Source organism: Lycium barbarum, chromosome 5, assembly GCF_019175385.1.
Source record: "Lycium barbarum isolate Lr01 chromosome 5, ASM1917538v2, whole genome shotgun sequence".
NCBI lineage: Eukaryota > Viridiplantae > Streptophyta > Magnoliopsida > Solanales > Solanaceae > Lycium > Lycium barbarum.
The window spans coordinates 140,109,936-140,127,609 of record NC_083341.1 but is presented as its reverse complement, the minus strand read 5'-3'; the positions used below and the strand labels follow the sequence as shown (position 1 = coordinate 140,127,609).

The 17,674-nt window shown below is 33.3% G+C and overlaps 1 protein-coding gene and 2 non-coding genes across 3 annotated transcripts; 2 read left to right on the top strand and 1 right to left on the bottom strand.

The window, feature by feature from the left end:
- Positions 1-2,484: 2,484 nt before the first annotated feature.
- Positions 2,485-2,560, top strand: LOC132643103 (small nucleolar RNA R160). Its single transcript, XR_009583548.1, has one exon. It is a non-coding gene; the product is annotated as a small nucleolar RNA R160 (small nucleolar RNA).
- A 184-nt stretch (positions 2,561-2,744) lies between these two features.
- On the top strand, positions 2,745-2,824 carry LOC132643102 (small nucleolar RNA R160). The gene has a single exon (XR_009583547.1). It is a non-coding gene; the product is annotated as a small nucleolar RNA R160 (small nucleolar RNA).
- A 3,366-nt stretch (positions 2,825-6,190) lies between these two features.
- On the bottom strand, positions 6,191-7,802 carry LOC132642831 (putative defensin-like protein 298). Its single transcript, XM_060359855.1, has 3 exons — positions 7,606-7,802; positions 6,809-6,946; positions 6,191-6,467 (listed from the first exon to the last, which is right to left on the bottom strand). Exons 1-3 carry the CDS (start codon positions 7,661-7,663, stop codon positions 6,358-6,360), a joined length of 306 nt encoding a protein of 101 aa, XP_060215838.1. The 5' UTR covers positions 7,664-7,802; the 3' UTR covers positions 6,191-6,357.
- Positions 7,803-17,674: the final 9,872 nt, after the last annotated feature.

Sequence of the window (17,674 nt, the reverse complement as noted above, 5' to 3'; positions counted from 1 at the left end):
TGAGCTAATTAATGTGCCACAAAATACACCTGCATCCTCTAAATTAGTCTTTCCCACTAAAAGATGAAGTATGTCATTTTGATTTCGATTGAAAGAATTATTTGAATAAAAGTAATTTTATAATTTGTTTAGATAAACTAAAATAATAAGAGGCAGTAGAGAATATATTAAAAAGAAACTAAAACTTTTGATACCTTCAATCAAGAAAGTAAAATAAATAAAAAAGAAAAGGCCCTAAACTACGGTCATGATCTATATATGTATATTGACATATGAACATAATATTGACATGTAGTTATACAAAAAATAAATGTTGAACAAAAACGATATTTCTAAAGTGTTGGCAGCAGATCGGTCGGCTGTGGAACGGTGCTGGGAGCAGCAGTATGATAAGCGATAAGCCCTTCAATCTACTTCTCAAAGCAGGAATAGAGGCCGTTTTCAACATAATTTAAATAGATAGTTCTGCTCACATCAAGGGAAGCTCTTCATTATCAGAGTAGCAATAGATGATATTCGTTCTTTACGGTATTAATTAATTGGTTCATTATGAAATATTGTTAGCACTTTACTCACAAACGAATATGCACTTGTGGAAGAAGCAGGGGAATAACATAATTAATGTTGGTCGCCTGAACATCTGCGTGCTATTATTAACATGCGAGACACGTTCATAGAGACTAGTGTGTATATATATGTGTACTAACCACATGAAATGATCAAGAAGAAGGCGACTACAAAAAACACAGTCCTTGAAGCCTTGTCCAATTACCTAAAGGAAAGCCTTTTTTAACTTTAGTTTACGTCTTATTTCAAGTTGCAACAGTATATAGTATCTAATTCATCAAGAACCTCCTAATTTTTCTACTAATTAAGAGATTTGTATAATCTTATTACTTTCATTTAGTGATTGTTTCTTCACAAATCTTGATATTTGGTTAGTTGGTAAAAGGTATTCTAAAAATGTTACTTCCTCGGTCCTATAATAAGTGTTATCTTAGCAAAAAACACACATATGAAGAAACCAATGATGAAGTGTAAAGTTTATCAAATTACCTTTATGTAAAAAAAATATTTTTTCTTCTTGATGATTAGAGCATGCACAAGTAGTTCATCTTTTGACGTTGAGAATCTAACCATCATCATTTAGAGTACTACTACTTCTTTTGCCTCTTCCTAATCCTATCTTCCATAGTCCAAAACTTTCATTTTCACATGAAACCCAAAATTCGACATTATGAATCCAACTTTTGGCCTTGAATAAAGAAACTTGTCATTTTTTGTGCAAGGGCAAAGATGAAAAAAACTAGTCAATATATGCATTGGTATCCTAAGGTGACACTTATTATGGGACAAAAAAATTTGGCTAAGGTGACACTTATTGTGGGACGGAGGGAGTATTAATCAATCTTAAATTTACATAGGCATTTATTTTTTGCACGGATTGCCCTTCAAAGGTGTTGATCTTTAATTTTTGTCCCTCAAATTGTTGGTCTTTAATTTTTGCTATTCGCTTAAAAAAGTGACCAAAAATACTCTGACATTCTGGGTTCGAACCCCGCTTTCAAAAAGAAAAAAAAATTGCAAGGCAAGGCTTCACGAAAAATCTTCCTTATAAGGCAGAGTTTGCTTTAAGGCAGAGATTTGCCTGTTACCCTGCTGGAATTCTAGAAAAGCTGTCTTAAGACCTAACTTTTGCCCGAATAGGTTTAATTTTACAACGAACTCTGCTTTGCGTTTTTTATTTTTTTTATTGAACCAAGATTCTAACCTAGAATCTCGAAGTATTTTAAGCGAAGGACCCCGAATAAGGGCAATCGTGCAAATTGCCCTTACATAAGTAGCAGGCTATATTTGTCTTTCTCAAAAGGATAAGGATGACACATTTTATTAACCTCAAATACATATTTGAAACAATCTGCAAATGACGGGTAACGTTTTGTAATTTTCTAAACTTTAGGGGGCAATTTTGTCCATTTTCCCTTTTATAAACCAAACCCAAACCCTAATCTTTCCCTATAAAATGACCATAATAATAGTCCTACCCCAAAAGAGCGCAGCCATGCCTTTCACTAATAACAAAGTCAAAAGACTTGCAAAAAATTGTGGATAGTTTTGCAAAATTGATTTTTATCAGTTAAATCAATGTACCCAAGGAGCATATATTGCTTTGTTTTTGTAGTAAGTTGTCTTTTTTTTTTTTGCTAGATATTTTTTTACTTTATTTGAATCTTGAAATTTAGTTTGTTATATGGAAATGGTATGTTATGTACATATTGTGCACCAAATAGCCCTTTGTAATATAAAGTTGTTATTGCAAAGAAAACACGAGATAAAGGGTTTTTTTCTGGTGCTAAACTTAATTTTTTTGGCAAAATTTTTGGTTGAATATTTTAGTCATTTATTCAGCTCTACTTTGCCAAAATAAAAAAAAATAACTTTTGCTTTTTAGAATCTTTTTGAAGTTTTTAATTATTTTTGACAAGTAAAATGATGAGAATATATAAGCTGAATTATATGTTGAATATCATATATTAGCCTTCAAAGTTCTCTGATTAAAATGGTCAATCTTTTTCCTTGAGTGCTACCATTAGTTAATTTCATTACAAATATTTAGTTCATTATGTAACATTTTTGGTCAAGTTTTGTGATCTTTGACCACTAAAATCAAGTAGTTAAATTGGAATGTAGGGGCTGGTTATTATTAGAAAGACTTCTATTTCTTATTTTAGAAAAAGTTGCAAAGCAAAATGATGAGGAACTGTTTAGCTGAAATATTATGTTGAATATATCATATGCCTTCAAAGTTCTCTGATGCATTGCTATGATTTATTTGCATTAAACCAAGTAGAGCATTTTCCTTTTTCATTTTACCTTCATTATAAAAATAAATCTTTTCTGTGAAGTTTTATTGGATTATATTTATATATAGGGAAGTAAAGTAGACCCATAGAACTCAAATAATAACCCCAACAAAGTTCATATACAAGCCACCCCTTATTCCTTCAAGGCCCAATGTTATTCTTTTTTATATCAAAATTACCTTTATTCTCAAGTTAGTTATATAGTTTGTCATTACTGTAAAGATAGTAGAAGAACTTAAATTATGTCTTAAGCCATTAAGATAACTTTTAGATGATTCTTTGTAGTTAGGCTACTGGTTAGTATATATTTGTTATTTGTAAAAAGGGGTTAAACTTAAGGGAAGCACTAGTTAAACTCTGTTTAGGGTCTTTTGTGAATGTTTTTGATCTGATTAGTCTCGTCAAAAGGTAAAGGTAGGCGTAAGGTCTGTATACACTCTACCCTCTCCAGACCTCACCTGGTGGGATTGTATTGGGCATGTTGTTGTTGATCTGATTAGTGGAGCTAGTGGGAGGCATTAGATGGTTTCATTGGTTAGTTGGAATTGTGAAATTTGGAAAACAACCTATGTTGCTCGGATTCTTATAAAATATCGGCGGGTGCGTGTCGGACACTCCAAAAGGAGTGCATTTTTGGAGAATCCGACACGGGTGCGGCAACGGAAGTGAAGAGTCCGCGCAACTTAGAAAAAAACTACTTAGTGCTTATTTGTTTTCAAGTTGAAAAAGGTATTTGGAAATTGGAGTTTTGTTTGGACATGAATGTATTGGAGTTGTTTTTGAATTTTTGTGAGTGATTTGGTTTTTGGAGTTTTTCAAATTCCGGCAAGTTGTAACAATTCTATGTCCAAACAGTTTTTTGGAATAAAAGTCCGGATAAAGTGATGTAGGCTCAATTTGTTGAGCACCAAAATACATGGTCTGTTGTTTTATACTATCTTCAGACTTTACGAGCATGGTGCTACATTAAAGTTTCTTATTATCTGTTGCCACTCTTCAATGTTACATCAGTGGCAAAGATGTGTGTTGAGAATAAGAAATACATTAATCTCATTTTTATTAGTTAACTAGACTAATGTGAAGGATTTGAGCACCAAAATTCATAGTCTGTCGTCTTATACTTACCCTCAGACTTTACGAGCATGGTGCTACATTAATTTTTCTTATTTATCTATTGTCGCTTGACTTCTCATGTTTTGGTCAGTGGCTAAGGATGTTTTTAGAATAAGAAATACATAAGTTGTAAGTTTTGAGGCTATAAACCTGTTCCTCAGTTCTTACAGAGTTTTCCATAACAAATATTGGTAGACCAGTTTACTTAAGGTGTTTCATTTGATTATCATTAATATAGGAAAATCACATGCCATGATTTTGAATTTGAGGCTTTCTATACTGGAATATGCTCTTAAATGAAGGTATTCACGCTTGAATGACGGCTCAAGGATGAGTCTAATGAAAAACGCTCTTTAATGTAACTTTAGCCTTGGGTGGTTGTGGCTGTGACAAAGACACCACTGGTTTTGTTTGGTGGGCTGGAAATGTGAACAACTTAGTTTATCAGGTAATTGTTGAGACATCTTGAAATTGTCTTGGGTTGAAATGTGATATTCAAATTAATCTCTGAATTAGTGGATCAAACCAAAGGGAAAGACGATGCCATACTTAAAAAAGGAAGATAGATAGACTTGTAGAATGACAGACAAATGAAGCTTTTGTACATTTTTGTTAATCCATTCGGGACTTATGCATCTCATGATCTCAATGTTTCTCAAAACAAGCTACTGGAAAAGAAGAATGTCATCTAAATACCATAAAATAAGGTTTCTTTTATTCGGGCACTTTGCACGATTGCCCTTATTCAGGGGTGATTTTTAGTTTTTGTCCTTCGCTTAAAGTCTAACTTTTGTCTAAAATTAGGTCTGTTCGGCCATAGGTCAAACCGTAACTAAGGGTGTTCATGGTTCGGTAATTGTCTAAAATTAAATCAATTTAGTTGATTTTTAAATGTCTAAAATTGAACCAACCCAAATAAAATAAAAATTATTGATTTGATTATTGTGGGGTTGGTTCGATTTTTTGATTTATGACTAGTAGTGTTAATTCAACTATTCTTTCTTTACTTTCTTCAAATTTCTGGTGAAGCTCTCCTTTTCCCTCACGGCTCAAAGATATGCGAGGTTCTGTTGTTCAGTGTTACACTTAAAGAGTTAAGACTTAGAGAGTTGGGTTTGATCGTATTCTTTAAGACATGAGTCTTAAATAATCATATAAAATAAGTAGATTAAAATTAAATTAATGATTAAAAGCATCTCCAGAAGCACTTATTTTCTCACTTTTTTTCAAATAAGTATTTATTGAAAAAATAAGTACTTATTGAAAAAACAAGTATTTTTGGGGGAAAAATAAGCTTGGTCAAACAGGCTATAAATTAGTTTATGTGTGCAGTCCAATAAACGTGCCAGAATTAGATTTTTTTATCACTAAATATTTGTAAAATTGTAGTTTTACGTTATTTTTCAATACATCTCCTAATTAACCATGAAAATCAGGCATCGATGAGAATTGGAGGAAAGTAGAAACGAAACTTTTTTTGCTTTATAAGGACCAGCTTATTTTGTTGCCAATTTGTGTTGTCAAATAAACGTTGTTTTATACTATGATTATCCCTTAAAATTTACTCTCCCTCGAGGTATTAGATTAACATGATTAAAAAGCCATTTGACAATTTATACCATTCTTATACGTCCGTCTTGTCATCACATCTGAAGATCACAAATTCGTTAAGTGGAATGCACGTACATTGATTTTTGGAAGACCTAGTTATATAAATTACGATTGTTATGGCAAGTAAAACGTGCTTCATGCTAAAACAACCATGCCTATCACAAGTGATATGAGTTGACGAATGATTCCAAAGTAATATCATATGATTAAAGCTAAAGCAGTTGGATCTAGATCCACCATATTTTGAGTAAATGGTGTCGCTTGAAAGAAATTTTAATCAAATCAGAGCTTATTAAACTTTACTAAGGTAATAACGTATGTTTGCAGGTTGTGATTTTGTAAGAGTGACACAGAGAGCATGAGAAGGGTTATCTTTCAGAGGGGGGAAAAATGAAAAAAGAGAGCCCTTTTCATTGCAACAACAACATACCCAGCGTAATTCCACAAGTGAAATTTGTCTGTCTGAAAATGATAGAATGTACGCAGACTTTATCTCAACCTTTGTGGGGCAGAGATGCTCTTGGCGAAAGAACTCGGCTTCGAAAGAAGGAAAATTAAAGAAAAGAAAGGAAATAAATTAAAGAAAAGGAATATAATGGAAAAGCCCTTCTCATTGCAACATTATATAATTAAGAATTGGTCCCTTCAAAACAAAAAACTTAGATCTTCTAAAAATAGAAAAAGAAAATTTGTCTGGTCATCTTACAACCAAGTAATGCAATTTTATTGCATTTAACTAATTCTTCAATATTAAACAACATCGAATTAATCATAAACATAGACAATTCCCGTCAATACAAGTTGCAATCCCGATTTCACATTTCATTTCACCACAATCATCTCTAGTTTGACAATCTTTGCATTCTTCCATCATTCTTCCTAAAGATCACAAAATTCATCAGCATATAGTATAGACACAAATTAATTTTGATGGACCTCATTACAAAAAACAACCAAATAGTATATATGTATCACATGCGATGTGAGTTCACGAGTGATTGAAAATGACTAGGCAAACCTAGAATTTGTTTGGCTCAGTTAAACTCTTTTTACGCAAATCACAGAACATACATACCTACACAACATATACACTGATAGTGTATAAGTTACGGATAGAGTATATCTTGTATATATTTCGGTCATGTTGGTAAATTATTTGACCGAATTGACATATTCGTAAACTTTTCCAAAAAGAAAAAAAGAAAGAGGAAAGGAGGGACCTTTATGAATGGTGGAATCTGTCTTGAGATCTGCTAAGCATACGCAAAACCCACTAACACAAGTTCCAAACCCTACATTGCATGCCATACCATCACATTCTTCTCTACTCTTACAACATGCTTCTACTATCACCATATCTGAAAATAACAAAGTTACATAAATTATCGATATGTTATATTTTCTCCGTCTCAATTTATGTGAAACAATTCTGATTTTGAGAGTCAATTTTTTTATTTTTTATTGTGAATTCGCACTTACAATCTTTAAGTTTTTTCTTGAAAATAATTTACATTTAGAAACTACATAAAAAGTACTATAAGTCACTACAAGTCACAATAATTAACAATTTAAAATATTTAAGAACATACGAATAAATCGCGATAAAAAATCTTCTTGTTTGGCTTTCAAAATCCGAATTATATCACATAAATTGAGACTGAGTGAGTGTATATCAGATGTGATGTGAATTCACGAGTGATAAAAAAGTGCTTCGCGTTAAATCTATTGTTGTTGGGGTCATTACCGATATAATTCATTATGTATACATACAATCTGATTTTTTTTCACCTCCACATATATTGTGTGATTGAAAAATATTAGGTGCGACAACCGATCATACATGTTATTGTAAACTAGATCCACCATATTATTAGAGTAAAGACCATCACTTTGAAAAGAAACTTCTTAAAACCTTTTACTCAAATCTCATCTTAATATTAAACTTTACTCGAATTTTGTGTATATAAGTGATTGTACAAACATATAAAAAGGGACAAAGAGAGGAAGATAGACTGACCTTGTGAAATAATCAAGAAGGAGACTATCAAAAACAGAGTCATCAAAGTCTTGGCCATATTGTATAAAAGAATTATTCTTGAATTTGAAGTTCTTCTGATGTTTACCACATTGTATAATAGCTAGTTCATTAAAAACTCTTTTCCTTCTATAGAGAAAGTTAATTAGTACAAGTTATACCCAATTGGAATTGTTTCCATAACCAAATCTTGAAATTAACTTTGGTCACAAATTATGAAAGTTAATAAAATAAAGACGCATCGTATAGAGATTTGCTACTACATTTCTTCCCAATCTCGTATAATGCAATTAAGATTTGGGATCTTTATATGACTCTCATGGTGTAAGGATCTTGTAACATTTAATACCACTATCTTGAATATTAACATTTGGTATCAAATAAGATTTACGATATATAATAAAAAAGATCAATTCTCTCTCTATTTGTTCGGAATTGGTGTAACCGAATAAAGTGGTAACATTTTTTAGAGTCCGGAGCCAAAATGGGTTATTTTTGCAGCCATTAGACAAAAATGGTATGCCTTTTTTTTTTTTTGACCAAAATGGGCAGTTCGTGATCCATGCAACGAAATAGGTGTTTTTTTTTTATTATTATTTCGTGAATTAAATGAAGAAATTAATTTAATATTTTTTTTTCTTTGCATTTCGTGAATCAATTCACGAAATACCTTTTTTTTTATTTCCTGAATAAAAAAGAAAGTGATTTGTATTTTTTTTTTTTGCATTTCGTGACACAAATCACGAAATAGTTTTTTTTTTTTTTTTTTTGCAATTCGTGAAATAAATGAAAGAAACATTTTTTTTTTTTGGCATTTCGTTGGGCAATTCACGAAATAGCCTTTTTTTTTTTGCAATTCTTGAAATTAAAGAAAGAAACTGGTTTTTTTTTTTTTTTTTTTTTGCATTTCGTTGCCCAATTCACAAAATAGCCTTTTTTTATTTCGTGAATATTAATTAACTTAACTGTTTTTTTTTTTTTGCATTTCGTGACACAATTCACGAAATAGCCTTTTTTTTATTTCGTGAATATTAATTAACTTAACTGTTTGTTTTTTTGCAATTCATATAAAAACAAAATTGGAATATATATATATATTTTGTATTTCGTTGATACATGAACGAAATAGGATAATTATTTTTTATATTTCGTTTATATAAAAACGAAATAGGAAAATATAATTTTTTTTTGGTATTTCGTTTATATAAAAACGAAATAGGATTTTTTTTTTTTTTTTTTTGCATTTCGTTTATGTTCCAACGAAATAGGATTTTTTTTTATTTCGTTCATATTCCCTTTTTCTGCTCCCCACTTTTACCCTATATTATTTTACCTTATCCTCTCCATTCTCCATTTTTCCTTCTCCATTCTCCATTCTCCCTTCTCCATTTTCCGTTCTTCCTCTACCTCCATTCTTTCTCTTCTTCCGTTCTTGATTCTTTTTTTTTCTACTAATCCTATCAGAAGGATTCCTCAACTTTTGCTCCATAATCTTCTTCAAATTGAGGTAATTTATTAATTTTATAAGTTTTTACATATAGTTTTTGATTTAGTCATTATAAATTAGTTCACATTTATTTTTTTGATTTATTTATATGTTATACTTAGTGTAGTAGACTATAATAAAGAAAACAAAAGTTACAAGTTTAATTAATCAATAGTTGGTAATTTCAATCGTTGCTTCAATTAAAAAAAGCTTTTAAAAAATGTTAGTAGAGTTTATCGGTCAACGAACTACAATTAAAATACTTAAAAAATCGTTGAAGCTACTGATTAAAAAGGTATAAATTTATATTATAAATGTTCTTTTAGTTAGCCATTTTCATAGAACAACAGTTAAAAAAAAAATGAAGAAATTGTGAGGAAAGTAAGATTGTTAAATATAACATAAAGATATTTGTATCATTTGTTGGGTCATTTTCTATGTTCAAATTGTGACTAGTCGTTGGAGATTATTTTCTGTTGATAAGCATGAAGAATTTTTAATTTTCAAATTAAAAGTATAAGATCAAGAAACTGTGAGGAAGTTGGAGTTGTTTTTGACGCTAATAGACAAAAATAACATGTCCTTTTTTTTAATACCAAAATGGGTATTTCGTTGGATAATGACGAAATACTATTCCGATCCGTTAAAAAAAATAATATATTTTCCTTGCATCCCCTCTCCAGTCATATGCTTTGTTTTAAATAGAAAAGAAGTAGTTATATGTAATATGAATACTATTATGGCAATTAATTATGAGCTTAACCAAAAGTTTAATTACATTTCGTTCACCACATAGGGAACTGCAATTATTTTTTGACAGTTGTACTCTTATTATTTTTTTTTTCTTTTCTCACGTGATAATATATCTTATAGTTTGACCTTTATTGATTTTCCTATTGAATATATAGTAAACAATTCTGTAATGTGTTGTCCATTATTCTAATAGCAGTGGCTTGGTGTTGCAATGTTATAGATATGGATCGCCCCAAAGTCATTGTACATCAAGGTCCAGAAAACTATGATTTATTAATACTCCAGCATGAGCATAGATCCCAGGCTGTGTGGGATGGAACATTGACTGGAAAGAACGCGTGTTTAACTATACGTCGTGCAGATCATGAATTCTGGAATCACGTGAGGCAATACCTTTTACATAATCGCATCCTTAATTACTTTGAGAGGTGTGGATTTGGGGGAGTTTTAGCAGTAGGTAATGTGCAGTATGATGAAGGAATCATCACTGCACTTATTGAGAGATGGCGTCCAGAGACGCATACATTTCATATGCGGACTGGCGAATGTACCATCACACTGCAGGATGTCGAGGTGTTATATGGCATTCCCGTGGATGGCCACCCATTGGTGCAGAGAAATGTTAAAAATATAACTAAATCAAGGAGGCAGGAATTGATGTACGACCTTACTGGTTGGTTTTCCGGAGAAGAAACAATTATAGGTAATAGCTTGTTGGTAATAACACAATTATCTAATCATTTGGAAACCTTGATTGCCAATAATGATATTATTGATGAACACACTGATGAGGCTGAGGTACAAAAGAGGGCCAGGTTGTACCTGCTTTGGTTGATTGGTGGCAATATATATTCCCTGATAATAGTGGTTCAAAGCTTAGTTTACACTTTTTGCTTGACATAATAGACCTTGATGCAATAGGCGGGAAAGCTTGGGGAGCAGCAGCATTATCATACTTGTACAGTTGTTTATGCCGTGCTTCGATGGCCAATAGCCGTGATGTTTGTGGATTTATTGTTTTGTTGCAGGTACGTGAATTTCAATAATATATTGCTCTACTTCAGTAGAAATAAGAGATCAAGCAGTATTCTTATAACCACCATTACCCAAATTTTGAAAAATGAAATTAGGAATCGAAAGTCGAGCTTTATTATAAACACTAATTGTACCACTATATATAATGCAATCTGGATTATTAATATTTGTGTATAATTCTAAATGTCAGCTAACCATATTTCCTTGAGTTGTCACGCTAACAATTTAAAAGTATTGCTTGATACACGTTTAAATAGTCAACTTCTCTGCTATCTTTTAAATGATATTTTAGATTTCCTAGTGTTATAATTTGTATAATAAATCATTAAAAATTATAATATTGCCGAATAGCTTGCACAATAATATTAACGCATTATCGGAACCCAACCATAACAACACAATTTTCATGTGTATTTTCGGGTTATTTTATTTAATTCAAAAAATATTTATATAGTTAAATTTACTTATACAAGTTTGGGATTGGGAGCGAATAATCCCGATGCAGCCATTACTTCGTTCCCCAAGAGTAAACGAACGAGATATTGTATTTGCGCAAAGTGGACTCGTCGTGGAGTTCGTGAAAGCGAGGCACGAGCTGTGCTAGTAGTTTGTAGGGATGTTTTAGACAACCTAACTAATGATCAGGTATTTTTCCTTTTAAATCTTTTTGATAAGAAATGTGAAAAATATAACAACAATAGAGTTTTTATAGATTTGTTCATTTTTTGCTTAATCGTACTATGATAATAGGTTAATTTTGTTTTAATTTGTTATAGCTAATTTGCTACAACTTGCTACTTGTTGTGATATTTTTTAGATCCCATTTCTTCTTTTAGCATAATTAGTATTTTGTCTAGGTTTGTTTTAATGGCTAGAAGGTTACTAAAGTATTTTATTTTGTTTTTATTTCCATCAAAATTCATTATGGAATTTTCAAGTTAGCCTGTTCTTGTTATGCTTTGGAACTGAATAAAAAAGAAAGTGCTCCTAGCAAGGATTTGGTCATGATACGCTTTCTACTATTGAGTATTTTTTATTCTTCATTTGCACGGTTTGGAAATGATGAAATTTTGTGTATTTAGAAGGAAGGAAATTGCTTGAATGTTCTAATCTTTACTTAACTGAAAATGCATAATGGATGTTTGTTGTAATGAGAAAATTTATAATTTGTAGTATAAATTATAAATGACTGTATAATATTTTTGCTATCGTAGTTTGTGTGGGAGCCTTATACAGAGGCCATCAATGATGGACTTCCGGAGTGGTGCCAACGTGGTCAAGACATTTGGATGTTGCAGTTGCCACTCATTTGTGGGATCTACCGAGAGTGGAACATGGCGGGTCGGGTCAACAGATAATTTGGTAAGGAGCAGTCTGTTCCGGGACCAATCCCCCCACATAGACCATTTCATTTTTCATTTGACAAGCGATTTAAGGTAAGTCAGGAGATGGGGCAAATATTTGAGGAAACTGAATATTTGTGGGAAAGCCGTCGGGAACTAATAGTTGAAGCTCCATATACTACTGTAGCTCCCGGACCGGATTCTGAATATTTTAAATGGTACCGGAGGTACTCCCGCACCTTGATAGGAAATCCAGAACGTACCGTGGATATGGGATACCAACACCTCGCAGGGAGGCACGAAGCACTGGTACGTAACTTTTGGTGCATGTCAAGTTAAATAGACAGTTATTGATGTACTATATAGTTTTCTAACATTTGAGTAGAAACAAAATTACTGGTAGTACTAATTAATATATCTTGAAAAATAGTCTAAGAATTTGACTTACTACACTCATCCAATGCCAGTATTCAGGCAAATTTACCATGAAAATCTTAACCTAGGTGCTTTGATTTTTATACTTTATCTCTTTCGTTATTTAGCAAAAAGACTGTATAATAATAAATTGACCATGATTATGAAAGTAATTTAATTATATTTTCTAACTAAATCATCATATAAAGGATTTGGAACCGATTTACATGCAAATATTAGTGGCTTTCTTACGTCACTGTTTGTTATATATTTTTTTGTAGGCTCGTGGAATTCATGGAGTTAGACATTTGGCTTATAGTGTTCAGGAAAGTCCGTTAGAGTGGCCTTCAGATTCTGAGGGTATGAATGCATTGATGCAAAGGTTTATTAACATGTCGACTGAGTCTCTGAATGCTGCTGCAATGGGGACGAGGTTGACATTTGATCCCGATTATATACCACCAGCAGTTTATGTGGCACCGCCTAAGTTGCCAACTAGTCGTCGGGATCGTGCAAATGTACGTCGTGCTGGTAACCATCGGGGTCGAGGTCAGGTAGCGCACCAGCTTATTGATGACGATCAAGTTGACGATCTAGAGCCACACCCAGACCCGGCTCATGCATTCTGTTGTAATGTCGGCCCATCTATGACTGCTGAAAATCATCCACCTACGCATTTACCCACCCCATATCACCCATCCAGTCCACATGACCCACATACGAATTTACATGGCCCATATTATCCGTCGATGGAATTTTCCGACCCATCTATGACTGCCCCAGAAGCTCCATGTCACTCATCTATGGATATACATAGCTCCCACTATCCGACCATGGATATGTCTGGCCCATCTATGATTCGGTCGGAGGCTCCATTTAACTTATCTAATATGGTCACTCCACAAGGTTTCACCCCATTTAGACTTCCTCACAACCTTGGAGCCAACAGGCTTTGGACAACCTCCTTTTCCAAGTTCCTCAGACTAGTACCTCATCTCAACCTCCAGCTAATTTTCCCTGTGATGGAAGGAGGCTCAGTTTTAATGATGCATATGCACCTACGCCAGATGTTCAGGACTTAGAGGCACATGTTCGTTTTGAATTTAAATTTTTATATATATAATTTAAGTGTCGCATTAAAAAGTAACTTTTATTTTGTATGATATTTATAGAGTGCGGAAGGGATGCATGAGGGGGTTCCTCCACGCAGATCTCGTAGGGATCGCCGGCCAACACAATGTGGCACTGGTGGGAGGAAAAGATGCACCCGTAGGGATGCATGAGGAGCTTTAACAACTTCTTTTGAAAATGTATTGTGTATCTATGACTATATATGACTTATTATAGCAACATATATTCTGTCAATATGAATTATGGTGTATTTCTGACTAATTATACTTCTATATGAATTTTGTTTTTAATAAATATGAAAATTGCATGTGGGGTTTAGACCTTTCTGCACCATGTATTTTTCTATAAATAGTCTTCCATAGTACCTTATTCATCTCACCACGCTAAAAAAAAACTCTTTCAAAATGTCATCGTGGAATCCATTCTTCTGGCAACGCGGCCCAATGACATATCACCCAGGTGACATTTTTGAGTCAATGGGTAGGAAATGGGTTTTGGAACGTGAATTTGAGTACTCGCTTAATCCGAGCGAGCGCTACAATAGACAATACATTAGTAAAATGAGGAGAGAATGGAACTACCGCCTAGATGAAGCTCATAATATTGAGACTGATTTAAGAAGTCGTGGCCTGCATCGTCCAAAACGCCGTGCAATAGGCATGCCGCTCACATCACCCCAAGAACTGAATGTTGCATTGAACCGCATTCGCGAAGAAAATAATAGGATGCGTGTGCGATGGTTGCGTTTGGAGGGACACAGATTGGGGTTAATTGTTACCTCTGATTGGAACTCAGACTGCGAAATGTCTGATGAAGATGATTTTCCATAAGCATTTTCTGTTGTTATGTTGGCTAGTTAAGTATTGTATTTGTACCTTTTCATTTTTCAATGTTATTTCAATTTGTATTTTATGTGAAATGCTATCGTATTCATTTTCATCTTCATCTAGCTCTCCATCTCGTCCATCTTCATTATCGAGTGAGCGATTTCCCGCCTCCCATCCGAGAGCGTCGTAGTCCAAGCCCCACAGTTCACAGCGCCATAATCCAACTCCCCTCTCCTTTATGTTTTTTTTTTAAAACCATCCGCTGAAAAAAAGTTTTTTAGACATTAATGAAGTTAGTTAGATTGAGATATAGATAATCGAATACGATGAATATTGGTTGAAATTTTATATTTTTTGGTTGAAATAGTCCGATTATTTATAAATTGGATGAATGCAATTGTAAGAAAATGTTAGCTCTTTCAACTGTCAAGACCAAGGAATCCGTGTAAAAAAAATTGGGATTTGACTTGCCCATGCTAAAAAAATTGTCCATGCATTTCGCAAAGTATGCAACGAAATATAAAAGATATATAACTACAATAATTCTTAAAGTGTGCAATAAACCTACTAAATAACTTCCTTTTTAGCTTCTTCTGAAGGATGCAATAATGCTTGGAGATAATTCTTAAAGTGTACAATAAACCTACTAAATAGCTTCCTTTTTAGCTTCTTCTGAAGGATGCAATAATGCTTGGAGAAAATTAAATAAGTGTACAATAAACCTACTAAATAGCTTCCTTTTTAGCTTCTTCTGAAGGATGCAATAATGCTTGGAGAAAATTAAATAAGTGTACAATGCTTCTGCCAAGATTCTTAAAATGAATTGAAACCTACTAAATAGCTTCCTTTTTAGCTTCTTCTGAACGGATGCAATAATGCTTAGACAAAATTAAATATAACAACAATGCTTCTGCCAAGATTCTTAAAATGAATTGAAAGCTACTTCCTTTTTAGCTTCTTCTGAACGGATGCAATAATGCTTGGAGAAAATTAAATAAGTGTACAATGTTTCTGCCAAGATTCTTAAAATGAATTGAAACCTACTAAATAGCTTCCTTTTTAGCTTCTGACTTGTCTAATTATTTAGATTTGCATTTCACAAAGTATGCAACGAAATATAAAAGCTTGGAAAAAGATAACTGCAACAATGCTTCTGACAAGATTCTTAAATAAAATTGGATTTGACTTGTCCATGTAAAAAGAAAAGAAATAATTTCCAAGTAAAAAAAATAAAAAATTGAAAGCTATTGACAAGCTTCTGACAATTTTTTATCCTTGCATTTCGCAAAGTATGCAACATCATATAAAAAACTTAAATTTGACAAGTCCATGACGAAAAGTTATTTATAAACTTGGATTACTCTAATTTTTTATTTTACATTTTCGGTGCATATGCAACGAAATGCAACAAAATTTACATTATAAACAACTCTAACCGGTCATTGTTATCTTCGGGTGAGCGTTTACAAGCAAGAGCCATTTTTTTTAATTTTGCATTTCGCAAATTATCCAAAATCTTCGACTGAGACTTAAAAATTCATTTACTATCCAAAAAATGTCGAACAAAAAAGAGAACACTCCTGGAAGCTCTTCCTCACCTTTTGCTTGGGTATTCCCGGAAAACAGAAATGATAGCTCCAGTTTAGAGTCACCCAACAACGACTGCGGAACATGGGATCCATATGATTTTGAGATGGACATGTACAACCCGCACATGCTTGACGAACGAGAGGACGATTTTCGGATGCTGAAAAAATTAGATCCATGTGAGTACTACTGCGGATTACGCCGTGAATGGGAGCATAGGTACCATGAGTCAAATATGCTCATGAATGAGCTTGAGCAATTGGGGGCACCCAAGCCACGTCGATTCTCTGTGTGGATGGAACGCAGGGATATGGTAGAATACGAGATAGCTGTGAAACAAATTCGAAAGGAGAATAATAAGATGTTGGTGAGACGTTGTAGGTACTATATCATTAAGCTCGCTGAAGAACAAGCTGCAGCAACAAATCGAACGCTAACAGAACATGAAAGAACAAGTGTTTTAGCACACGAACTTTACAAATCGGATGATGACATGCCTAACGAACTCCCTTATACCAACTATGTGTTATGTTTTTTAATTTTCAATTATAATGTAATTTTATGTTCATTCAATAAAGTGTTGTGTAAGTTCTATCTAACAATAACTGTTAAATTAAAGACAAAATTAAACTCTACAATACGAACCGTTTATATTTTAAAGTAAGGACGACAACATATTATTGAAGATTACATAAGATAACAAAGATTACATAAAATAACAATAACATAGAACTCATGAAAAAACTTAACAGTAAACAAGCAACAACAACTACTGAGTACAATTGGGGTAACGATTTTTGTTATGACCGGTTTGCCTGCAAGTTCCACACCTCCTAGCCATGCGAGCAGGAGCAATATCCATTTCATTCCTCCTTCTAGTTGTTCTCTAGGCTCCAGAAGTTCGCTCGTATGCAGTGTTTGCAATTAAACAAAAGGGACTTGCAGGCCAATATGCCTCATCACCCAAGGGAGAAAACTTTCCACTGTATGTTTGCTTGTAATACCTACAACTGTAGTACTTGCTAACATAGTCCTTAGGCTGAATTTTACGGATCCGACAAAATTTAATTGCATGGGAACATGGCATGTGGTAGTTTTTCCATTTCCCACACGAACATTTTTTCCATTGTGAGAGACTTTATGGACATTTCCACCCTTACCTTCGTGTGCAAATGTCAGAATCTCGAAGAGCCCAGTCACAATGTTATAGTTCATCATATCAGTTTGCATGGCGGCCCTATCCTAATATTCATGGAACTTCTTATCAACACTGGGCGGCCAGGTCTTCTTATTTACCATTAGCAGAGCAGCAAGGGCGCTTCTTTTAACAAAGTGATCAACAAGATTTTTAAAGGTCAAGCGAACCATGACAGTAACAGGCAATCCACGAGCTTTCTTCAATAAACCGTTGTAAGACTCAGAGACATTTGTCGTCATAGCCCCCCACCTATAACCACCGTCCTTATACAATGTCC